This window comes from Hyaena hyaena, unplaced genomic scaffold (assembly GCF_003009895.1).
Source record: "Hyaena hyaena isolate Hyena2069 unplaced genomic scaffold, ASM300989v1 scaffold_767, whole genome shotgun sequence".
NCBI lineage: Eukaryota > Metazoa > Chordata > Mammalia > Carnivora > Hyaenidae > Hyaena > Hyaena hyaena.
This window is the reverse complement of record NW_024081397.1, coordinates 651941-678355: the sequence shown is the minus strand read 5'-3', so window position 1 is coordinate 678355 and position 26415 is coordinate 651941. Positions and strand designations below refer to the sequence as shown.

The 26415-nt window shown below is 44.7% G+C and overlaps 1 protein-coding gene across 4 annotated transcripts in view; it reads left to right on the top strand.

Moving 5' to 3' along the window:
* Positions 1–26415, top strand: part of UXS1 (UDP-glucuronate decarboxylase 1) — a 92724-nt gene that overhangs the window by 8411 nt on the left and 57898 nt on the right. For 2 of the 4 annotated variants that reach the window (XM_039218464.1, XM_039218465.1), the window contains exons 2-5: positions 18334–18361; positions 19645–19693; positions 20772–20815; positions 25933–25993. In XM_039218464.1, the coding sequence (XP_039074395.1) occupies positions 18334–18361; positions 19645–19693; positions 20772–20815; positions 25933–25993 (182 nt within the window). Of the gene's footprint in view, positions 1–18333; positions 18362–19629; positions 19694–20771; positions 20816–25932; positions 25994–26415 lie in introns of all 4 variants that reach the window. The other 2 variants (XM_039218463.1, XM_039218466.1) reach the window with 2 other exon arrangements.

Below are 26415 nucleotides of genomic sequence, written 5' to 3'. Positions count from 1 at the left end.
CAGAGGCCACACATCTGAAACCGAGGTGCTGACAAGGCTGCTCTCCCTCTGAAGGCTCCTTTGAGGCTCCAGATGTTCTGGTGTGTGGATGCATCCCTCCCACCTTCCTCTCTGGATGGTCACATTGCCTCTTCTGTCTGTCACGTGTTCCCTGGGTCCTTATGAGGACATGTGGCACTGGATTTAGGGCCCAAGTGAATATTGAAGGTGATCTTTTGGTCTCAAGATCCTTAATTACACCTGCAAAGCACCCTTTCCCAAGTAAAGTCAAATTCAAGGTTGTAGGGATTAGGATGTGGACGTATTTTGGGGGGTCATGAATCAATTCACCCCTCCCCTTTAAAAAACAATCACTGTGGACTCAGAGTCTTTGAGTCTTTGAGCACTTCCTTGATCTCCAGATGTTCTGGGCCCATCTTTCCCTGCCCCAGGCCTGGAATTAGTCATTTCTCCAAAGAGCCCTACTTTCTTTCGCCAGAGAATGTTGTTGAGCCTAGGCTCTGGTTGTGGGCATTGCCATTGAGGTGTCCTTGCTCCCAAGTCTTGCAGGGGAAAGAGCTGGAAAATGTATATCCTTTATCTTCCTTACCTTCCCCCATTCTGTATTGCTGTTTTCTTGTTTCCACTGTCAAAATCTCATTTCTAACATGAGTAAAAAAGTCATTAGCTCTCTGCTACCATACAGACAGAACAGTTTCAGAATGACTATGTCAGTACCACTGCCAGAAACAAACTTAACAAGAGTCAGGGTTTCTTTGTAGTTCTTTTTTTCCTCAGAATATGTTTCATTGAGGATGTGCAGTTAGAGTATTGTCTTCAGAAGATACATGTGACCATCTTTTTAAGGCCTGAAACAAGTTAGGGTCATGTTTCGGTTTGTGTTCAACTTTCTTCTTTTTAATAAAGTATTTCAGCCACATACATGGTTCTGAGTCGAACTACGTGAAAACTCAGATGTCTCTTGGGCAATCTCCAGCCTTTTGCACACTTTTAGTTTGTTTTACTCATCTTATTTGCAAATGTCAGCATTTAGTCCACATGTATGCCTGCCCTTGCTGTCTGTTTTTACCGAGCGGGTAGCATCCTGCGCAGACTCTGCCTCCCTTTCCTGGAGAGCGAGTGCTCCATGTGCACACACACAGCTGTCCCCTGTGCCTAGTACTCCTGTGTGCACGCATCAGTCTCCCGTGGAAGGCAATGATTTCCAACACGTTGCTGTCACAAATACTGCTGCAGTGCATAGTCGTGTGCGCATGCTCTCACCAGGAGTGTGAGCAGCTGGCTCCTCTCAGCCTCCCCAGCAAAGGCTGTTGGTGAACGTTCGACTTGTCACTAATCTAAAAAATACATTTCCTTGTTTTAATTTGCACTTCTTTTATTGTGTCATGAAGCTTCTTTTGAAATGTTTCAGGGCTATTAATATTATATGTTTCTGAGAACTGTTTATGGATTTGCCCATTTTTCTGTTGAGTTGTTGATTCTCTTTTCCACTCACTTTTTTTTTTTTTTTTTTTTTAGTAGGCTCCACACCCAACATGGGGCTTGAACTCATGACCCCGAGATCAAGAGTCTCCTCCTCCTCTGACTGAGCCAGCCAGGAGCCCTCCTTTTCCACTCATCTTTTAAGATCTCTTTATATATATGTTAACTGTCCTCTGTGAAGTGAATAGCAGCTCTATTCTCATGCCCGGTGTGGTATGGAGGAAAATATATTTGGTCTTTGTCCCCTATTCTTGGCATACAGCTCCTGAAACACTTGGGATTTCCTGAGGGATAGGAGTGTCTTTTGTTATTCATGAGAGCCCCTCTTTGATCACAGTGAAATTGATGCCAATGAAGTGACTTAGAGTAGGCCTCTAGGTAGCCAGGATGGGGCCAATCATGAGTAGGACCAGCCATGTGCTTAGGTTTGGCACTCCGGTCTCACCCAGCATCCTCCAGGACCAGAATGGGGTGCTAGAGATGGAGCTCTGCAAACACTCTAGCAGTGGGCTTATTGAACTCCCCAGTTGTTGAGTGCAAGGAGGTACTGGGGGTGTGGAAGCTCCAGTCCCATCCCCATATGTTGCCGTGCACACCTCTTTCACTTGGCTGTTTCTGAGTTGTATCCTTTATAATGAACCAGTACATGTAAGTAAACTGTTTTCCTGAATTCTGGGAGCCATTCTAGCAAATGATCAAACCCAGGTATGGGGTCGTGGGAACCCCTGATTTATAGCCACTTTGTCAGTATAGGGACTTGTGATTGGCAGTCGTGTGGGATTGAGACCCTAACTGCAGTCTGTCCTAATTCTAGGTTGTTAGTGTCAGAATAAATCGAATTGTTGGACACCCACACAGTTAGTGTCCAAAGAGTTGGAGAATAGGTTGTTGGTGTGGAAAAAACCCCCACACATTGGTGTCCGAGGTGTTCTTGGGGCAGAAACAGATTTTAGGACCTGGGAATCTTTGTTTTCAACGGTTCTACTTTCACCACGTAGTTCTTAAGTAATGAGCCAAGGCATTCCATGAGAGAAATGAGACCGGGGCTATGAAGGAATGGGGATGCCCTCATGGCCCAGGGGTTGCTACTTAGAGGAGGGATAGGATTTGGACAATAGGGTTGAAGGCAGAGATCCCAGCATGACCATGGCATTGGAGGGGGCAGGGTGCAAGGAGCAGCTCCTTTGGGTCCTTAAAGGCGGCACTTGAAGTCTGTCCCAAACATAAACGTTATTCAGTGAGATGAGTAAACATTTGATCAAAATTCATGCAGTGCAAGAAGGTAGAGAGTTCTCTGAATGTGCCCTGAATATTCAAGCCTTAGGGGAGGGCCACGTAGACTCAGTTTTGTATTTGGGGGCAGCCTGTCTAGCCGGGATATCGCACTCTGCTGTGTGCATCCCGGGCCTTGTGTAGATGGGCTGGCGGGTTGTAGGCTGCTGTGTGGGCCAGGAAACCCTGAGGGTGGGTGTTGTGATGTCCAAGCGCTTTCAAGAATAGATGTTTAACAGGCAGGGCCTGGTGCCAGATTCTCCATGTGCGCTGAATCCACATTAATGCCTACTTGACTCCCTCCCTGCTGTATGTTCTACAAATGTCTTGGGTCTTAGGAGATTCTGAAGGGTATGTGTGGGAGGGGTGATTCAGCGTTGTTCCTTTACAGAGAAGGTGGTTTCACTTGCTTTTGTTAGGCTCATAGTTTGGCTTGGGGACAGTCATCTAACCCTGGTGTTTCATTTCTGTGCACTTATAAATGGGAATACTGTGTTCTCTTACTACCTTGCAGGTAGTAGTACTTTTTGAAAAGCACTATGAGGAATGAAAGAATTTCTTCAAAGGGATGATAGCTTCAGTTGATGAGCCACCTTGGAAAAAAGATATTTCCAGGTGTAGGTGTGAAGAAAGTGCCCTGTCGGGAGGGATTGCCCTTGCTCAGGAAGGGCAGTGACAGCGGGCAAGTGGGTGCTCCCCAGAGGGTGGGTGGGTCGAGGAACCACTTTGAAGAGCAAGGGGTGAATTTTAAGTTAGTCCATCAGTTTCTTTGAGTTTTTGGTTAAGCTTTCTATTTTTCTAACCAAAATAAGTACGTGCTATAAAGCATCAGTAGCAAACGCTTGGAAAGGTCTGCACATCTTGGAAGATGCAAACAATTTTGTTAGGGTGGTGAGACCTTGGAATTTTGTTCTTAGTATCTCTGAACATTTTTATAGTTTTTCTGAAAACAAACATGCTGTTTCTAAGTTAGAATTCTGTTGACATATGTAATGTTCAGCGATCTGAGTTTTGTTTATTTATTTTCAAAGATGTGAGCCGACAGCCATGTCTGCTGGTGATCAGACCAGCAACGGAAGACTGAGGGGTAGGATGGCTCCAATGGAACCAAGGGAAAGAATCACATTACTCTGACGCTGTTAGGGACCAGTGACAGTCCTTGTGGAAAGGGTTACTAGCCATGAATGATAAGGGGCAATGGATGGACAGTGGTTCTCCAGGAAACTTGCATGTAGCCCAATCAGTATCTTAGGTCTCTTCTTCCTCTTAGTTGTGTGTGTATGCGTGTGCGTGTGTGTGTGTATCTATATGTATCTATATCTATATAATCTTATTCTAATTCCTTGCTCCCCTTACTCCCAGTGCATCTTAATTATTTAAAAGACATAATTTCTATCCTAGGCTCTCAAAGCAATGAAAGCCCCCCCTTCCCTCCACTCCCACGCCTGGTGCACACGCTAAAGTGCAGCATGAGTAGTGACCTGCTTTGATAACACCACTGTCTGGCAGGGAGGTGACAATAATCTCCCCATGTTATAGATGGGGAAACTGAGGCATAGGACAATTACGTGACCTCCTCCAGCACTTAGCCTGATACTCCGTGTGGTGTGGAGGGACCTGAAGGAACCCCAAGGATGCACCTACCCCACTTCTTAGCTTCAGTGTAGACTTTTGGGGACACTTGTCCTGAAACAGTGTTTTATGTTGAAGCAGCCCCAATGGGGTGCCTACAAGGCAGAGGGGCCAGGAGGTTTTGTAGAGGACCCCTACTTTGGGCATTGGTCCTTGTTGGTGGGTGATCAACCGGCTTCTGGTCCTCCTGTTTGGCCCTGCAGTGAGAGCGCCCCTTCTTCTTGATGACTGTGACCTGGCTGATGAGCATGGTGGGCCCGGGTGGCTGCTGGGCAGCTTGTCTGCGTTGAAGCATGTGCAGCTTGGGTGGTTGGAAGGCCTGTTCTCTGTCCCAGCAGCAGCGTCCGGTCCAGGCCAGGGTGCTGAGTTTGCAGGGCCTGCAGCCCTCCTGAGCCAGAGTGGCTGGTCTTGTACCTGCACCTGTCTGGCTCACCTGCCTGTCTCCCACCACTGAGCACTGGCACCTTCTTGAGGCCTCTAGGGCCCTTGCCCAACTCACGCCTTGTGCTTCAACACCTCCGCCCCTCATCTGCCTACCCAGTCTTCCTCCTCCCCTTCCACACTCCCACCTCCCCTTTCTCACACACCCCACTGTCCACTCCCTTCTCCTTCCTCTCTACCTCTCCATCTCCCCGCTTCCTCACTCTCCATCTGTCCCCTTACCCCCCCTCTTGCCCTCTTCCCCATTCCCCCACCTAGTCCATCCTGCTTGCATCTCTTTCCCTCTCTCCCGGCTCTCACCCCAATTCCCACACAGATACCCCTGCCACACTTACCCCCCCCCCCAATCTGGCTTCTCCCATATCCCCCTTTCCTCATGTTTTCCTGGACCATGCCATTCCCAACAAACGCGTTGGGTAGAAGGCTGACATTTTCCAGGCCTGTTAGGGTGACCTACAGACACAGCCATTCCATAGGATTCTGTCCCTGTGGATGGCCACCCCTCCCTTAGGAAATCATTGCATTGGTCACAGGGGTATGGCACACCAGGCTGTAGTCTAGGTGATGCCAATGGGCACCGTGGTTTGAAATGTCCCTCCTAAACCCCTCCCATACCTTCTTTCCTTCTCCATCTCTTCAAATACAAAATGAAAAGGCCACTTAAAACCATCTTCAAGGGGCTCCTGGGTGGCTCAGTCAGTTAAGCATTGGACTCTTGGTTTCTGCTCAGGTCATGATCTTATGGTTCATGAGATCGAGCCCTAGAGCCCTGAGTTGGACTCTGTGCTGACAGTTGGGATTCTCTGCCCTTGCCCTCTCTCCTAAATAAATAAATAAACAAATAAAACTAAATAATTTGTAAATAGGAAAATAATGTACTCAATGTGGAAAAACAGAATGAAGTACAACAATAAAATCAGTCTTTCAAATTTTATTATATTAAAATATTTTCCCATATAGAGGTAGTGATTTCTCTTTTTTTTCCATGACATCTTTCTTTTGACCCTCAGTAAAGTTTTGTAATTTTTTTACGTAGGTTTTATTTTTTGTGAAATTTATGTCTATCAAGTTTCTCTTTAGCATTTTAAATAAAGATCTAGTAGCAAATATATTTTTTAAAACATGTTTATTTGTTTCTTTTGAGAGGGAGAGAGAGAGCACGCATGAGCCAGGGAGAGGGAAAGAGAGAATTCCAAGCAGGCTCCGAGCTGTCAGCACAGAATCCAACACAGGGCTTGATCTCATGAACTGTGAGATCTTGACCTGAGCCGAAACTGAGTTGAATGCTTAACTGACTGAGCTACCCAGGTGCCCCGACATAGCAGCTTTTTTTTTTTTTAAATGTTTATTTTTGAGAGGAAGAGAGAGAGAGCAAGTTTTTTTTTAATGTTTTTTTTTTTTTTTTAATTTGTAGGAGAGAGAGACAGAGAGAGACAGCATGAGCAGGGGAGGGTCAGAGAGAGAGGGAGTCACAGACTGAAACAGGCTCCAGGCTCTGAGCTGGCAGTCAGCACAGAGCCCGACGCAGGGCTTGAACCCACAAACCGCGAGATCATGACCTAAGCGAAAGTCGGACGCTCAACCGACTAAGCCACCCAGGCGCCCCGAGAGAGAGCAAGTTTTAACAGCCAGGTGCAGAATTTCCCCCAAAGTTATATTACATTTTTAAAAAGTTTCTCCTTTATGCTTTGTACTGATCCTTACATATACACATTTTCTTTTTCCATCTTGTTCTTAATCATAGTTCTACTTTCAAAAAATGGTTACTACACCTTTATGTTTTCTGTCATAGTTTCACATTCCGGGTTTGGTCACATGAAGGCTCCTTCCTCCATTTAGAAGTTGTGGTGAGGAGTCTGAATTGTCCTTTTCTTCCTACCTACTTAAAACACACACACACACACACACAGACACACACACACAAAACAAAACCTTTTCTTCTGGATTTCTTTGCCTTTGGCAATCTAACAATAGATCCAACCATGCTTACTATCAGACCTAATCGGTGATGCTCATTGGAAGTCAGTTGAAAAGGAAGCAGAGCTGTTGCTTGTCAGTTTTCAGCAGATTCATCATCTATTTGGGCAGCAAATGTTTATTGAGTGGCCTATTCTGCTCCTGACTTCTGTTTCCACCGGGAAGTAATTGATCAGAGGGCAAGAGCTCTGGGTCTGTTTCAGGGAGAATCCTGAGAAGTGAGGTCTGTGATTATGATTTAAGCTTTGTGATCTGTAACAGTGATGGTAAAGGCGTGCTTTCATCTCTCCTGCCCATAGCCCTGATGCTGGGCTGGGCTCAGAAGGATTCACCCTTTGTTGCTCTCCTTTTTCTTTGGTGAATCTGTTTCTTCTTTTTGTCAGAAAACTAAGGAGGTGCCTTTATTTGGTAGCCTCAAGGGAAAGTGATTTCCATTGTTGGAGAGAAAATATTGCCACATTTCCTTAAGTGGAAAAAAAGCAGAAGAAAAGATACGGCAACTTTGTATCATGCTAGACATCTGCTGGTATCTGTGAAGTTGCAGGGGTACAGAAGGGGAGAAAGGAGAGTCTGCTTTTTTTTTTTTTTATGTTTTATTTATTTCTTTTTTTAAAATTAATTAATTTATTTCTGAGAGAGAGAGAGAGAGACAGTGTGAGCAGGGGAGTGTCAGAGAGAGAGGGAGACACAGAATCTGAAACAGTCTCCAGGCTCTGAGCTAGCTGTCAGCACAGAGCCCTATGCGGGGTTTGAACCCACGAACCATGAGATCATGACCCGAGCCGAAGTCGGACGCTTAACCGACTGAGCCACCCAGGCGCCCCAGGAGAGTCCGCTTCTTGTCACGTGTATTCATCTCTAGTGACTTGAAGAATTAAAGTGCATGTTTGCTTTCTTGGGTAGTCTGGAATGCGTCTATCTTTTTTTGTACCTGTGTCTCCAAATTCGATGTTACTGTCTAGTGCAGATTAAGCGGTTTTTGAATGTTTACCTAATTGAATACAATACTATGCACTAGATCCTTGAGAATATGTTTGAGTGGAACATGTTTACAAATTTATTGGCTCCGTTTGTGAAGAGGCAGAAGTTATTTTCTCAGGTGAAGATTTGGGAACAGAATGTATTTTAATTCCAGCTGCAAGAAATGCACACATAGTTGTTATAAGTATCATGGTAAATATGTTATCTTTCTGTTGATACACTGGTGTCTCTGAGTACTGACTTGAATTGAATCTGGAGGCAACCAAGGTGTTCAGTGGTCAAGGGTAATTTACAGTTTGGATAGTAAGGTGCAAAGGGCATTGATACATGTCTTTTGGGGGTCTAGTTTTAATTCGTAATTTTAACATCTTAACAGTATAGAAGCATTTGGAAGATCCCACTCCCTGCTCTTCTCCCTTTCACTTAACTCTGTTTGCCTTCCTGTCAGTTACTTGTTGGCATTGTAGATGTATGTATGAATCACATAGATAGTTTCCTGTGCATTATGTGCTCAGATAATATATTTTGGTATTTTTAAAAGGTAAATGATTTTATACTATAGACTTTCTGTGACTTCCTTTTGTATTTAATATATGGAAAACATCTTTCAATGCAGAGATCTCATTCAAAAATGTAAATGGCTGCCTAGAGCTCAGTGATAGATGTATGTATCATAGGCTGTCCTCATTTAAATTAAAGGAAGGCTTTGCATGGCTGAAGTTTTCAGTGGGAGGGTTCTTTCCCTTCAAACTATTCTTGAATAAGAGTGACACCCGTTACAATAACTCAATATTTAGAATTTTAAAGCTTTAAAGACTGTCTTGGGTTTTCAAGGTCAGGGTATGGAAGTTACATGGTAATTTTCATTCTGCTACAGTGTTTTTGTGGCAGAGTAATAGATAGGATGGATAGCTAGGGGCCTTGACCTCAGTGACCTTGGTGGGGAGGTGGAGACAGAAGCAGGTATATGGCTCTGCAGTGGTACCAAGGAAGGGTCAGAGAGGGCATCTGAGGGACGGTAGGGCTTGGAAAGACCACAGAAGAGTGTCACCTGACCCAGAGCAGTGGAGGGCTGGGAGGGCCTCTATGAAAAGGGGAAGAACAGGGCCAGGATTTGAAGTCCAAGCAAGCACAGTGCACTCAGACATCAAGGTTCAGTGTTGCTGTGCGGGGGGAGAACAGGAGGGAGCAGCGAGTTGTGGGGGGTGAGGCTGGAGGGGGCTGCAGAAGGATCCGCTGGGTGCCCTGCCCGGGACGACAGGCAAGGAGAACCTTGGGATTGGCTTGCATTTGGTGAGGGCACTCCTCCTGAGCCTCGTGAAACCAAGGGAGGGAGCGCTAACCCCTTTGGGGAGAAAGTCAGATGCCATGATTATGTAAGGACTCTGCTTTGCAGTGAATGTAACATGGAGGCTCTATCCCTAAGTGTGCTGGGTCAAGCTCATAGGGACCCAGTCCTAAACAAACTTCATCTTAGCAGCACCTTGGTTACTATCAGACACGTCAGACCAACTATGATAAGGCACTGATTATTTCATAATTGAGAAGTGCAAATATGTTAGAATTCCTTAGACATTCAGTGGGGTAGGAAGTATGTTGAGAACTGTGCTGGCCTGTTCACGACAGGTGATGGAGGAGTGGAGGCCAGGGTACTGGGGGTGATTCATGCATCCTGCATGGCCGGCATTGGTGGGGGGGGGGGTGGTGTATGTGTGTGTCCTGTGTAACCCTTCACATGGTGGGGGACAGTGGAAAGAAATTCTGGAGATTTTTTTAAATGTATACTTATTTTGAGAGATAGAGCAGGAGAGGGACAGAGAGAGAGAAAGAAAGAGAGGGAATACCCCAAGCAGGCTCTACTCTACCAGCATGGAGCCCTATGTGGGGCTCGAACTCACAAACATCGAGATCATGCTCTGAGCTGAAATCAAGAATTGGACACTTAACTGAGCAACCCAGGTGCCCCGAAATTCCGGAATACACACACACACACACACACACACACACACACACACACATATATTACATATAATATATATAATATATATATTATATATATATATATATTCCCACACTTCTACTTCATCCTTTACAGTGTGCATGTACCTATATAGGGAGCACATGCTCAGGACTTTTGTTGTTTATTTTTGAAAGAGACAGAGAGTTATCAGGGGAAGAACAAAGAGGAGACATAATCTGAGGCAGGCTCCCAGCTCTGAGCTGTCAGCACAGACCCAATGTGGGGCTCGAATTCACAAACTGCAACATCATGACACAAGCCGAAGTCAGACGCTTAATTGACTGAGCCACCGAGGTGCCCCATGCTCAGGACTTTTTGATGTTTGGAGTGGGCAGTCAGAGTCATTTGGAGAACCTAGGGAATGCTGAGCAGGAAAATGACAAAGCCAGCAGCTTTCAGGGCAGGACACCTGGTGGAAGCAGTGCCACGTGGAGATGGGCGGAAGAAATGGGAAGACAGCAGTGAATACAGGTCTGCAGTGGCCAGAGCCCAGGAGAGGGGCTGGCGCCTGGATGGAGTGAGGCATGAGCTGAAGGGATGTGTTGGGGTTGGCCAGCTCTGGGAAGGAAGGGAGGGCAGTGGAGAGGAAGAAGGGGCATCTAGAGATGTGCTACCGTGGAGGCAGTGTCCACAAAGGGTTTACTTTGACAGTATTTGACTCTGTTGTCCTCTTAACAAAACATGGGGTCTCTTAGGATGTGAACGTGGGAGAAGATCAAAGGGAGGCTGTTTCCTGTAGAGCTTCTCAGATTGTAGGGCAGTTGGCATCACCTGGAGCCCTTGTGAAACCCCAGTGGCTGTGCCCCACCCCACAGTTTCTGATCTGAAGCCCTCTGTGGGCCTGAGGCATTTCAGACAAGTCCCCACAGGATGCTCCTGCCACTGCTTGGGGACACACTTTGTGTATCTCTGTTTTAAACAGCCGTTTGTCCTGTGCACCTATGGAGAGTCCCTATGGGAGAGAGTTTCTCTTATCCAGGCTTTAAATTTTTTTTTTTTTTTACATTTATTTTATTTTTGAGAGACAGAGCACAAGCAGGGCAGGGGCAGAGAGAGACAGAATCTGAAGCAGGCTCCAGGCTCTGAGCTGTTAGCACAGAGCCTGACGCAGGGCTGGAACTCACAAATGGTGACCTCATGACCTGAGCTGAAGTCGGATGCTTAACCAACTGAGCCACCCAGCCACCCCTTATCCAGGATTTTAAAACAGAGTAGTAGTTTCATGAGATGATAATTGAGTCCATAGTTTTGGATTTCAGGTTTTTCTCACTTACCAGTTTGGGATAATTTAATAGGCCACCCTGTGCTTTGTAGGCTGTGATGCTGCCCTACCTGGAAGGGAGAGAAGCAACTCAATGTTCCTTCCAGACCTAAAAACATATTTCACACTTTCTTCTTGCAAGTTGTAGAAATTAATAGAAAAGTATAAAGTCTTCTGTGAATACACTTGCATTAGTTTTAAACATGTATATAGTTTTTAAAAGGTAAAAAATATTGGTTCTAATAAGTTTCTATTCTCGCTTAATATCGACATTTTTACAGTTTAAATACTCTTTAGAGGACTAGATGTCCTCTGCAAAGCCCAGGGTTTCTTGCCTTTTTAACCACTTTGTAAAAAAAAGGAACTTCTTGGGGCAAATTTTTTTCCCATGGGAATGTTGGTACGCTTTTATTAGGTAAGCCTGTGAGGAGATCTGAGTCACTTCAAGTGTTTTACAGCTGAAGTTCGGGACCTGCCGGCCGAGACTGCAGGGAACTCAGGGCAGGCTCTAGAAGGTGCTGTCCCTGCAGCCTGGCCTTGGGGAGGGCCCAGAAGAGGGCTAGTGTCGCAGGGGGGTCCCACAAGCAGGTGCCCTCCAGAGGCCTGTGACACCTGCCAGTTACTGGGGTCTGCTCGGCAAAGTAGCCTTTTCCTCTTGGGCAGTTTTCATCCTGTATAACTGCTTCAGACAGTGACAGGCCAGGCCGGCTGCCCAGCGTTCATTGTTTGGACCTAGGCTCCTTCAGGTCAGGCAAGAGGCAAGGATCCCCATTCAGTGACTGCTCCCCTTCGACGTAGGACGCTGCCTAACCCCGAACACCAAATTGCATTTAGTGGGAACTGGAGAATCTCCCTCTTTCTGCACATCCCCCTTTCTTATTTGATGAATTAAAAACAGAAGAGTATCTCCTAATTTGAACCTTCTGATCCATTTAAACAACTCTTTAATACTTTTCTTATTATGAGAGTAATGCATAAAAGAAAAAGTAGTGCATATTCTAACCGGGTTTGAAAAAAAGCTTACCCAAGGGGGTCAGATAGTTGCTGTGTTCTGGTACTAGGATCGTTGAGGTTCATTCTTGTGAGCAAGGGTGCGTCTTTCCTTGGCACAGTTAATGTTTTGTTCAGGTGGAGGCGGACAGCCTGGATGGTTGGGGAGGGAGGGTTTCCCCACGACTGCAGCCCCGACCCAGGGTTTTACCAAGGCGATGAGTCTGTGCAAAGCTGTGCCTTGGATCTGGGGAAGGGTGCACATGCACTTGGTAGGGACCATATCCAGTGGTGAGGAATTAAGCCCTGTATCATGGGTTGACTTGAAGTCTGCCTCATCGGCTGGGGACATACTTGTCTGTTTCATTTCTACTTGTGTTTTGCTGCTTAAGTAACCTGTTACTTCAACACATAGTGGTATAAAATAGCAATTATTTTATATGCTTACGTAATAAAGCAGTGGGTTGGGAATTTGAAATGTAGATGGCCATTCTCTGTTTCACAGTGTCTGGAACCTCAGTTGGGATGGCTCAAACAGCTGGGGCTGGAGAATCTACTTCCTGGAGGCTTCTTTGCTGGCACGCCTTTGCCTCTGAGGATGGGCTCAGCTAGGACTGGCTGTTAGCACCGGCAGGTGACCTGCCTACCTGTAGGGCGATCAGGCCTCTTCCACAGTGGCCCAGGGCCCCCAGAGCCAGGGTGCCAGCACTCTCGGCAGAAGTGCACGCTGTTTATGATCAGCTCCAAAAGCCATACTGCATCACTTCTGTCCTCCCCTGTGCTGGAGCTGGTCACAAGTCCACAGGTTCAAGGGGAGGATGCACAGACCCCACCCCCCAACAGGAGGCTTGTCCAGGAATTTTTGGACAGGTTTTATACTGCTACCAGGGAGGCACTGGGTAAAAAACAATGACACCATACAGCTTTGGAGTGAGCACTCGGCACGGAGTGAGTCACAGCTCAGACGAGGCGTTCTGTTGTAGTTAACACGCTCAGAAAACCTTGAGAGGAACAGTAAACAGAGTCACAGCAGAATGCGTGCAGCAGTGTAGATGTACTTCAGCTTGGCTGGAACTTCCTCTGCCAATAATACTCATTTCATATGAGCTCCAGGTGCCCGGTACTTGTACCAGGTTTCTGATTCAATGGGCCTCTAACTTAGAGTTTTCTTGACCTGAGCAAACAGGGACGGGAATTGCTGCTCACTCTGCCGACACGCGGAGCATCCTCAGCACTCACGTGGGCTTTGTTGCCGCCCTCAGGACGCCATGACCTCAGTGGTACTATTTTAGCTGGAGCACATGCCACACACGGGGGCTTTAGGGTGGGGTTTAGCTCAGAGGACAAGACAAGAGAAAACCAAAGTCAAGGTGTCTTTTTCACTAGAGATGGGGCTTGACTCTGGGGCTGGAGAAAGAGGCCTCACGCTGGGAGGTTCTGGCAGAGCGAGGGCTGTCCCTGGCCTGGTGACCTCGAGCAAGGCCCCTGTGAGCCCTTGTGGCTCCCATCTTCAGCTGTGGAATGGAGCTGAGAGCATGGCCCTGTGACTGGGAGCAATGAACAGGGAAGGCCGGTGTGGGGCAGCCGGTGGAGGTACTGGCATTACCGCGCTTCCCGGTCACAGGCCTGAGCCTTGTCATGAGGTCCCCAGGGCTGTGGCCACCACGTGGCTGTGTGCAGCAGTCAGTGCCCCGTTCTCTGGAACCTCTGACATTCGAGTCACAGGCAGGCGTCCTGCCTGCACCTCTGGCTGGTGCTGGCCTTCCCGGCTCCGGGCCTCTGTTTCTACTCGCCTAGTGGACAAGTTTAGCCTGGGTCACTCCAGGATGCTCCCAAGGGTGTATAAGCAAATCCCGAGCACTGTCGCCTCTGGTGTTCTGTTGCCTCACCCCTCCCTGATACGCCGCTACGCCGCCCATCCCCTCCTGTCCTCTGCATTCTCCACCAGTCTGCCCCTCACGCCCCTGCTTCCTCTTAGGCCTGCATCACACTCTGAGCTGATCACCCACTAACCAGAGCCCCGCTGTCTTGGAATGCTAGGAAGGGGACCCAGAGGTGCCCGATTTGGTTCATTAGCAGAAAATCCCCATAAGGAGCTTGTCAGGAAAACCCTCATGGACCTTGTGACCTACACCTTCGTCTTTCCCTCCCCAGGGTATTTCTGCTACCCTTGGCCCCTGCCCCTTCCTTTGAGGCCTCCCCTGCAGAGGCCAGTAGACGTCCCTGCCTGGATGCAGCCCGCATCTTCAGGGTTCACTGACCTCTTACCCCTGCTCCGCTCCCCAGGACTGGGTCGATGGCAGTCTTCACCTCTCTGGTGTGCATATGCGTAGGTAGCTTTTCCCTGCAAGAACAGGAGCGCCAGCACTGGGATGGCACCTAGCCATCCTGGTATCTCTTAGAGCAGGGAGTGATAAACTGCCTGCGAGCCAAATCCAGCCCACCCTTGAGCTGAGAAGGCTTTAACAATTTTTACACGGTTGAAAAAAAGGCAAAAAAAGGACTGCTATTTCATCACATATGAAATTCACATTTCCACGTCCTTGAAAGAAGTTGCGTGGGAGCACAGTCACGCTTCTACGAATTATCTGTGACTGCCCACACTGCAGTGGCAGAGTTGAGTAGTGGCTTCAGAGAGCCTCTGGCCCACAAAGCCTAAAATATTTATTCTCTGCCCCGTTACAGAAGAAGTTTGCCAACAACTCCTGCCTTAGAGCTGTGATTCCCAGTCCTTTGGGAGAGCTTCTCCTTTGTTCTTTCAGCAAATATGCAGTGAGCACTGAATATTAGGTGGAAGCATCTCAGAATCCTAGAGGAGAGTAGTGAGTGAAACTGGCTTTGCTGTCTTGGAGCTTCCATTTCCTGGCTGGAAACCTATAAGCACATAGATTTATAGATAGATACATTGAGTATATTGTCTGGTGATAAGTGCTATGAAGAAAAAGAAAGCAGGCTGAGTATGGGAGGGAGGAAAGAGGGGGGAACACTATTAGTAGACTGGTCAGGAAGACCTCACTGAGAAGGTAACTTGAGCTGATACCTGGATGAACTGAAGGAGGCAAATTAAAGAGGCATTTGGGAGAAGAGTAAGTTCAAAGGCCCTGAGGCAGGAGGAACAGCCTTGGCACATTGGAGAAATTACAAGGGATCAGAGTGGCTTGAGCCTGGAACTGTATAAGCAGATAGGGTGAACAGAGGTGAGGTATGGCTGTCCCAGGTCACCAGATCCCTTAGGGTGCAGGCTCTCTACCTTCCCCAGGGGGCACTGGAAAAAATACAATGCCCAGACTCCTCTTCAGAGATTCTGATTCAGGAGATCTGAGATGTAGACCCTGTAGGGCCTCACAGGCTCTGGGAAGCCAGATTTGATCCCTTGAGACTGGAGAAGACAGACCCTCACTCCACTCTCTCCCTGCCCTCCTGCTAATTCTTAGCCATTGTTAGGTCCCAGAGAACCTTTTCAGTCAAATGGGCACCATGAATTAGGAACATTTGCTTCAAGACTCATACAGTGCTTGGCTTCTAGCAGGGGCTCAATACATAAATGCTTGCATTAAAAAAAATGCTTATTTATTTGTTTTGAGAGAGAGCACAAGCAGGGTAGGGGCTGAAAGAGAGGGAGAAAGAAAATACCACGCAGGCTCTGCACTGTCAATGCAGACCCCAACTTGGGGCTCGATCTCACAAATCATGAGATCATGACCTGAGCCAAAATCAAGAGTTGGATGCTTAGCTCACGGAGACCCCCAGATGCCCCTACATGTTTACATTTTTAAAAAGGGACCTATATTTATGCTGATGACTGTCCTCTCCTACTGTGGTTTGTGGGCATGCCGTTTCTCCCCACTGCCCCATCTTTGTAGCACTGTTTGTGATCTGGGTCAGTTCTCCATCATCTTGTGGGTGGCTGGGGTTCAACCTTTTCCTGCATGAGTGGGGTCAGGCTGTTTCCCCTTGTGGTTCCATGTGGACCATTACTGCTTCTTGCCCACTGAGCATCACCTCCTCCTCTGGCCCGCCTCTCTTGGGGTCCTCCCTTCACCATACAGGTGAAATTATGCACAAGGTCTAGCCCTCCACATCTGCAGGCACCAATTTTGTCGGCTGGCTGTGGTTTTTAGTAGTGGAAGTCAAACTGCATACATATTTTCTTATTTGAAATTGTCATAACTGTGTTGCCATGTTACAATGTATTTTCATAATTATATTTTTAATTGAGATATAACTGACATGTAACATATAGTATCAGTTTAGTAACATAACAGCATAGAATGTATTAGCACATATTATATAAGTTAATATATATATATGCTACACTATATATGCATAGCATATATTATATAAGTCTAGTTACCATCCATTACATCACATATTTACACGTGTGTGTGTGGTGAGAGCTTTGAAGATTTATTCTTAGCAACTTTCACTTATGCAATACAATATTATTAACTATAGTCACCATGCTCTAAATGACATCTGTAGGACTTTTTTATTTTGACTACCTTCACCCATTTCACCGATACCTACCTGCTCACCTCTGGCAACCACTAATGTATTCTCTGTATCTATGAACTTGGATTTTTTTGTTTTGTGCTGCTTTAACATTCCACATATAGGTGAGATCATGCAGTATTTGTCTGACTTATTTCACTTAGCATATAATGCACTCAAAGTCCATCCATGTTACCTCAAGAGACAGGGTTTCCTTTTTATGGCTGAATAATATCCTATTGATGGGCATTTGGGTTGTGTCTGTGTCCTGGCTATTGTCAGTAATGCTGCAGTGAATGTGGGAATGCATATCTCTTCCAGTTAGTGTTTTTGTTTCCTTGAGATAAATACCTAGAAAGGGAATTGCTGGATCATATGGTATTTCTATTTTTAATTTTTGGAGGAACCTCTTAACTGTTTTCCATAGTGGCTGCACCAGTTTACATTCCCACCAACAGTGGATGATAGTTCCCTTTTCTCCACATCCTTGCCAAAACGTGTTATTTCTTCTCTGCTTGATAATAGTGATATTTTACAGCTTTCTGATTTCATTGAATGGCTGTATCATAATTTATATAGTAGTTCTCCAATTATCAGATAATTTATCTCCCTCCCCCTTTTTAGTATAAATAAAGCCATGATTTGTGAAAGCAACTTTCCTGTTTATATATGTATATCCTGAGGATAATACTCAAAAGTAAGATCACATGGTCCAAAGGTAAAAGCATTCTTTTTTTTACTGAATAAGGACTGTGGTATGGACTTATTTTAATTTCTCCCGTTTCTTGTTTTTGCCACTCTTAGTTATCACTGTCTTTTGTATTAGTTGCTTATCTCCTTTGATGGAATCAGCAAAATGTGATTTTGGAAATTAAGTCCTATTCTGTAAATATTTATTAAACCCTCCTATGTACCAGAAGATGACAATAAGAAGGTGCCTCAGAGTAGGTACTAATCTTCATGTCTTCCCTAGCTCACAGAATCACCATCCCCGAGATGGGCAGGGCCTTTGTCTTTGCCCTCTCTCTTTCCCCAGCACCTAAGAGCGCCTGGCCCTTAGGAGGCCTTCATCATTTGGGGAGTGACTACATAAGAGCCAAATAGGACTGCGTGCAAAATCTTCGAACCATTCATTCACGGAAAAGTTTTCTTTATTAAATAATCCTCTTTTCCATAACTTCATGTTTGCTCACAGTCTAGTAGTATGTTTTTAAAGTCAGCCATGGCAAAAGTTCACTGATACAGCTGGGGCTGATTTATGCACATTTACTGAGCACCAGCTGTGTACGCATGATAACTCGCCCTCGAGGTGTCTATAATCAAGGAGGCAGGCCAGCCGACAAGAAACTATAAGTGCTGCGAAATGATGGACTTCCAGGTGAAGTCAAGCCATGGCATCGGGCCATTATTTAACTTCTCTGGGTTTTGGTTTCATAGAGATTTAAAGGGAAAGGTTGGACCGAGCCCTGGGATCTTTCAGGCATGCAGTTCTTTGATTCTCCTGACTGGCTTTCCTCAACCTTTTGTTGAGGACATACTGTTTATCAAAACACAAGCACAGTTGAACTCCAGACCCTACAAGAGGTATTCTAGAATTAAAGAGAGGTATAGGATCCCTTTTCACTTACGTCCTTTAAAAGTGTGCATTTTGTTGCCTTTATGAGCTGTGATTGAGATTTCTTAGTATACTTGAAAATATTGGTTAAATATTAAAATTCTGTTAGTTGGAATTCTTGAATGTCACGAAGTTAAATATTGACCTATTTTCTTCTTCCTTCCCTTACAGCTGTTTGGGGCAACTTCGTTAATATGAGGTAACTCTTTTTAATGACCTGGATGTTGTGGGGTTTTATAGATGCATTTCAGTTATTCCATGTAAACTGGAGATGTCATGGCTAATTGAAGAATATTTATAAAATGAAACGGAGTCTTTTTGCTATTCGCACATCTGAGCCTTGTCTTTTTTCTTATATTCTCGAGGAATACATCTGATTTTACTGCTTACCCATTTTTACTGGTTGGCTTCCCTGCATTGCCCACCTCAGGGCCCCTTTCCTCCTTCTGTGCACAGTAAAGGGTTGACCCTGGCTTTTACACTGCTAACATGTACATTGTGTTTCAGGGTAGCTTGAGCAAGCATACAGGGGGCGTACTTTCCCAAAGCCTTTTGAAAAAGAGGCCATCTTAGGGAAACGGGCTGGCCATTGGCCCTGGGAGCAGACCATGAAGGCTGAGGCCATCTGTTTACCTCAGGATTAGGCCCCAGGAGCCTTCCGGCTGAGTGTGCATTATTTGTGCTTCATGATAAATGTAAGAGGGACACTCAGAAGAGTAAAACCCTTGTGTTTATATTCCAAAAAAAAAAAAAAGTAACAAGCATTCATTATAAAAACAAATTTGGCACTGCTAGTGCAGTTTTACGTTTAGAGAAAAATTTGCTGCACTCTGTACTTCTTGGTAGTGAAAATAAAAGAGCAGCAGCCACAATTGCGGTGTCGCAGTGAGCTTGGAATGTTGAATGTCCCTGCAGGCGGCTACTAGGGTAAAGGGTTGCTGTGTCCCCACCAGGCTTTTCATATTGAGTAGATTTTGCAAGGCCGGTGGGGCAGTGTTTATCTGATTCCCACCGCCAGGGCAGGAGTGTCTCCTGACAAAGGCTTCTGTGTGTGACTAGGAGGGGTGCTCAGATCCCATTTAAAGGAACTCTGTTTTTTTACTTGGAAAAGCTCCATTTTGCATTAAAACCCCAGGAAAACCCAGCTGAGAGACTTGGACCCCTATAGACACACTTCCTGCCTCTAATTTATAATCCCATGTTTGGTGTAACGTGCAAGTGAGATTTTAGTTGCGTAGAAACAACCCTTGTGAGGTAGAGGTGAGGGGGTGAGATGAATTTGAGATTTCTTCTCCTCTATTGTCTTCCGTTCCTCTGGTGCACCCTCTTCTGGAGGGAACAGGAGCCTGGGATTGCTGTTTGGGAAGGGGAGCGGTGGGATGGTCTGCAGACTTTGGTGTGTATTGTGCTTTGTTCACAAATAAATCTAGAGGTCATCCAGCCGTTCAGTGGATCTCAGTTTCGTAGCTTTCTGCTCAACAGGTCTATGCAGGAGAATGGTGAACTCAAAATCGAGAGCAAGATTGAAGAGGTTAGTTCCTTTCCATATTTTGTTTCTATTTTTTCTGTTATATTTGTCAATATCAGTTCCTTCACTTGTGCCCCTATCTTTAGTGTGGCAGCTTGCTGCTAATACACAATTTGGAAAACATATCCAAAATTTACCCCCTTATTTAGAGGAGCCTTTCTGTCTGTTACGCTGTGGATGCATCCCTGTGTGTGTTTGTTTTATCAAGGTGTGATGTACTAAATTCCTACTCAGAGGCAAAATGGGCTTCAAAGTTTGTTAGGACTTTCAAGTGACCTTCCAGAATTTCTTAGAGAGAGGGAAGTGAGTACCTTCATCAGGGATGTAGGCAAGCGCCAGAGCAGATGCTGAAAGGGAAACCAGCCCAACTCAGATGCTGAGACTCTGGGAACACAGAGGGGGTCCACAGGCACAGATGGAGGAAGCCACACTCCTACCTCTGTGAAACCTAGCTCCTCTGGGTTGATTTATATACCTTCTACTTAAAAAGAATTGCTTGTACTGTTAGTCAAATAATTGTAGATATAGGTATGCTAGTGTGACGTGGGCTGTGGGAGGGGATGGAGAGTCCCTTCTGTGTTTGAAGCCAGAGGTCACAGTCCTTGGGAAGCCTTTGGATTGTCCTTCTGTCCGAGCTCCCAGTGTTAAAACACAGCATTGTGGGTCAGCTCACAGCCATTCATTAATGTGCTGAGCAGATGACGTGGAGATGATGTGCAGAAACAAGAGGTTACCTTCTGGGCAGCATTTAGGAGATTCTTTAGTTCCTAAAAAGAAATGGGTGCTGTTGATCTGTTTTTGTGAGCCTCAACCACTTTGCTCATAAGTAAGGAAAGTAAAAAGTTAATTTTCTCAGAGAGACTTAAGTGTCTCTGGAAGAAGAGTTCAACACGCAGTTTATCATCTCATTCTTAACCATTGTGATTCAAATGGTCTAATTTAATTTCATACTGGAAGTGGATAATAGAAGAAATTAAAATCAGTTTTGTTTTACATGGTGCCTGTGTGGAACATCAGAAAGGGTGAAAGTGGTGGAGAACTGTCTTTGCTTCAAAAATGATTTTGGCTATTTTTGTTTTAGATTGTTGAACCACTAAGAGAGAAAATCAGAGATTTGGAAAAAAGGTATGTGCAATTTTTTTAAGGAAAATCCTTCTATTTACTGACTTTAGAAGGTCAGTATCTGATAAAAGTTCATCTTCTGTAATTCTTTTTTTTTCAACTGTGTAATTTTATAATATGAGAGTTATTAGGTGCTTTCAACACAAGAACTTTTCTCTGAGAAGGTAGATGTTTACTGTAAAATTTGATGCAGTGTTTTTAAACCTTTATTTTATTTTGCTTTTTACAAACTATTTCTGATGAAAGCTGTGGATTCTCTCTAGGAAAAAAAATTATTTCAGTAAAGTTATTGTTTCAGGAATCTTCCTGAAGCTCAGCCACACAGGTCCTACACTGAAAATCCTTCTCTGTTATCCTCTGTCAGTTCGATTTCTACAAACCCTGGTATCTAAACAAATATCCACATAAATGTTTTGGTATCGGTTTTTAATCCTGATTTGAATATAATACTCAAATATTGCAAACATTAGAAGAAAACAGGATTTAGGTATGTTGAAATCTTCCTTTTCCAAACCCTATGAATTTCTCCGTTCCTGAAAATTCATGGCATACAAGTTGAGGCTAAGCCTTACTTTCTTTTAAGTTATGCAACATGATCAGATGGTTTCTAGCGTATACTGATTAGTCTGAGGGAATTCCAAAAGAAGAAAGAAAAAGCTGGAAGGTCTAAAACCCAGTACTGTATGTAAGTACCGTAAGAAATTAGGGGTCTCTTACTTGCTTGTCCCTGTACCTCAGGAAGGTTCCAGAATTGATTCTAGGTGAAGTGGCTGGGAGGGAAGAGTTATATAATATGGTGGGAACTTATTTGAATCAGATTCCAGAGCAAGTTGCTTCTTACTCTTTGTCTTGCCACGTGTGGCTCTGTTGTGCCCATATCCTCTCTCTCTCTCTAAAACATTGGAGCTCCAGGCACTGGAACTTTTCCCTTGAGTTTATCTGGAAAACTGTATCCAGAGTAACAGGTGGGATTTCAGAGGTTTAAAAAAGAAAAATGAAAACATTGACGTTATTAGTTTTCCTTATCTTGGCATAAGTTTGGATGATATGCATCAGCATTGTATGAAACTTTATCAGCCCAGATTCATAAAAGAAGAAATAGAGAGCAATTTTTTCTTTGATTTCCCTGTTTGCGGTAAATGATCACAGAGAAATAGGGTGAAGAGTCATCACACTAAATAAGTTATTTCACTTTCTTCATTGTCCTCAATTGATAGTTTATATGCAGTCTGATGAACTATTAATTTCAACTCTTGCTGGACTAAAAGTTGTTATTTTTCAACAGATTAAGCTGGTCATATAAAGTTGTTATTTGTCCTTTAAATTTTTCTTGCTGTGATTTGGGCTGAAATTATGCTACTTGTAATGTTTAACTGGATGGGAGCCAGAAATTCTGCCTTCAATAGGATTGGTATAATTTGAGAGATTTTAACTGAAACTTAAAATTGCTTATGCTAAGAAATAACCAACCAGGTTTTATGTTGCCCCCCCCCCACCAAAAAGTCCACCAGTGATAATTTTCTTTCAAGAGTAATGTTTATTTACAATGTGAATCAATTGTATAACACTTCCCTAAGGCAATGACTTACACACAAGATCTCCTGAAATAGAATTTTATGATTCCTTTTGATACTTTTGTGATGTTCTTTGTGTTTTTTAAATAGAAAAGAGAAGCATGAGTATGAATGCAATCTTGAAGGATGTACCAGTAACTCATTCTTTTCAAGCTGTGAGAGCCCGCTTTAAGACAGGTGCAGAGGTCAAGCATTTGCCTCTTGGGGCTGCTTTACTAGTTACTCATCCTAAACCGGTTTTTTTCTCCAGGTTGGTAAGCAAGTCAGGCAGCAGATGAGGCCGAGTTATTGTGTGTGTTAGAAAGTCAAGTACCGACAGGACTTTGTGGTAGAAATTGACGGAGCTCTGTTGGGTTTTATTTTCTTGACTGATTTGTGTGGTAAGAATGATCAAACACCCATCTTGACATGAGCAAGATAAGAATGTAACTGAACTACATTGTCTTGATGTTGTGGGCTTCTCACTTGGGGGCACAGGGACCCCCAGAATAGTTAAGGATATTTTTGAAAGGTAAAGATTATATTCATACAAGGGAAGAAATGGAGATAGTTCTCTTCGAGAAGGCTGAGTAAGTGGGTTGTGTGAGGTTTTTTTTCTCTTCTTTACTATGTGCCCCCCCCCTTTCTTAACAGTTGGATTGCCTGCCATTTGTTTAATTTCATCTCCATATCTTTAAATTTTCTGTGAATAGATAGCAAGTCATATGAGAATTTAAATTCTAAGTGAAAGCACTTCTTACCATTGCTACTTTAATGAACAGGATGGTTAGAGTCTGGAATGGCATAGAATAATTACCAAAGGATTAATTTTGGAGACTAAGAAAATATCCATTATTCAATTCCTGCTACATGCTGCCTCCCTTGCTTGCTTGTCTCTCTCATACTCAGAAATGCCAACTGTAGGCTTCATGTAGCCAGGGCCTTGGCCTTCTATCTTGTTTGCTTCTGTATCCTCAGTGTGTGGCACAGAATAGGTACTCATTAAAAAGTTCCCAAATAAATGAATATATGGATGAGCCAATATGCTACCGTATAGGGTTTTAACCTGCTTCAGCCTTTAAAGAAGGCTGTGCCTCTTCCTTGTCCACTTTGCCCAATGCTTAGAAAGTGCAGCAGGGGAAGACTGAATGATGTGCTGAAGGAGTTGCCCAGCTAGCACCACATCAGAGCCACCTCACACTGTCACCTCAGTTACCATGCAGTTACCTCCAGCTGTGACCTCAGAGTTACCATGCTGTCACCTTATGCAGTCACAGATTACCATGTGTTTATCTCACACAGTCATTACCTCAGAGTTACCACCCAGTCACCTCATGCAGTCACCTCAGAGTTACCACACAGTCATCTTACACGACCGAATCAGAGTTGCTACTCATTCCCCTCATGTAGTCCCCTAGCTCTGTTATCTGTGACTGCCGGAAGGCAAACAGTGTGAAGTGAAGACTGAGGAGGACCCTAAAGGAGCTTTCCCCTTGCTCTTACTTCTGGCTTTGTGTGCCTGGCTTCTAAAAGGAAGAAATGAGGGTTATAAGAGAGTTTTTCCAACCTTTTAATGACTTGATCATACATATGAAATCTGAAACTTGGTTGCTACATGTTGAAGGAAAACAAAGCAAGAAGCCCAGCCGATGTTTTCTTTTGTTAAATTTTTTCTTTTATTTATTTTTTGTAGTTTATTTTTGAGACAGAGAGAATCAGAGACGAGTGGGGGAGGGGCAGAGAGAGAGGGAGACACTAAATCTGAAACAGGCTCCAGGCTCTGAGCTGTCAGTACAGAGCCTGATGCGGGGCTTGAACCTACAAGCTGTGAGATTATGACCTGAGCCAAAGTCGGATGCTTAACCGACTGAGCCACTCAGGTGCCCCGGTTTTCTTTTTTTTTTAATTTTAGCACACAGTGTTTGAAGTATGTTTATCAGTCTGTATTTCACATGTGACCTTGTGTCAGGCAGTTAATGTTTTTGCTTCAGTTTTATTTCTTTTAAGTATATTTCCTGTAAGAACTGTTTGCTGTTTTCTTTCTAGAACAAATGGCATCAGTGGGCAGGTAGGGAGAGGGTCGGCCTGGAAAGAGACATTGCAGATGCGCCACATGGCTGGCTGCAGAATTTAAGACTGAGGCCAAAGTGGTGGATGTGAGGCACTCAGAGAAGAGGGGAAATAGGGCCCATGTGAGGGGTGCACGTAGCCAGTGCTGTGGTTTGCTTGGCCACCCTCCAGCTGACTGATGGAGGAAGTATTTGGAATGACAAGAAGTGCCACTTCACAAACAAGACATCTGTCAGGCTCCCTGAAGGCTGCCAGTGTTCCAGCAGGCGGAACTTGCCCTGCTCCACGGCCACTGTGAGAACATTCACTCGGCCATCACTGTGGCGACCTGTGGTAAAGACAGTCCCTGCTGGGGCAGCCCTCTCGGGGAGGTGCTGTGGTTACCCCTTGATGGAGCAGGAAGCCCTGAGGTTCACAGAGCTCTTGGGGTCCTTGCTCTGGGTCACAGAACTAGTAAGGGAGAAGCCCAGGACTCTCACCCCTTCCCTCAGATGCTCCCACCTGCCTGCTTCTGGTTTTGTAGTCTGCAAGGGGAACTTGACCTTTTGAGAATCTGGAAGCTCTTAATAGGGGAATTCATCTACATTGTAAAAGAAAGCCCTCCTGCCCCAAGCTCCAATTTAAGCATGTTTCCACTCTTCCAAGAGATGAGAAACACTTGCTTCAATGTCTTCTGTCTAATGACCTGTCATATTCTGTTCAGTTCAGCGACCATTAAGGAAATGCATTCTGTATCCCAGCTGGGGATGTAGAGGGCATGTGACAATGCCCTGGCACCTCTCCAATTAAAATAATGACTGTAAAGTTGATTTCTTTGAATTTACTTAAAGCACTTTTGTTCCTAACTGAACCACTTCAAGAATGGATATTTCAAATCTGCATTTATCAACTCTCATTTGGTGTTTTATCTGCCACTTGTGCTGCCCTGCTCCCAAAACATCATTGTGGGTGGGGGACCATGGAACCTTTACCAGGGGCAAGAGGCATTAGAAGACTGTGAGAGACAGAGAGTGTTGATGCCTGGTCATCTTGTCCAGGGTCACTGGTGTAGGGGGGATGATGCAGTTGTGAAACTGGCCAGAATAAGGAAACAGGCTTAGTTTTTTCATTTCTTACCCTTGCAAGGCACAGTCCCCTGCTTTGGGTCTGTGACTTCACACGGCTGCTTTCTTCCTTCCGGATCCCCATACAGCATTGTGAGAATGCTGCCACCCCCCTTTATTTTGTGTTTAGCTCTGGCTCCTCATAGCCTGTACGTTGGTACATGTTCCCTTCTCCAGCATGGACTCTCGATCCTCAGCCTGATTTTGCACAAGGAGCAGGCTGCATATTTCTTGAATTCGAATGAGCCAGGAGCTATTTGGTTCCTAATGCCTCATTGGAATGGATAAAAGGGGCTGACAGTAATAATTCCACAGTCTAGCCTTTGTATTGTTGGTAGTAGAGAAAATCCTCATAGGAGATGTTTGACTTTTCTAATCTCTTCATGTTTTACAGCTTCACCCAGAAATACCCACCAGTAAAATTTTTATCAGAAAAGGACCGTAAAAGAATTTTGGTAAGTTTGCACATCTGATTAATATTTGTAATATCCAGATGCTTGCTTTTTTTTTTTTTTTTTAACATTTATTTATTTATTTAGAGAGAGAGCGCGAGAGGGAGGAGCAGAGAGAGAGAGAGAGAGAGAGAGAGAGAGAGAGAGAGAGAGTCTTAAGCAATCCCAGGCAGCACTGAGTCTGACATGGGGCTCAATCCCATGAACCATGAGATCATGACCTGAGCCGAGATCAAGAGTTGGGTACTTAACTAAATGAGCTACCCAGGCTCCCCAAGAAACTTGCTTTTTAAATAGAGGTATAATTTGCATACCATAGGTCATCTGTACAGAATATACAGTTTACTGGTTTATAGTGTATTCACAAAGTCACAACATCACATTGTAATTCTAGAATGTTTTCATCACTTCAGAAAGAAGCCCCA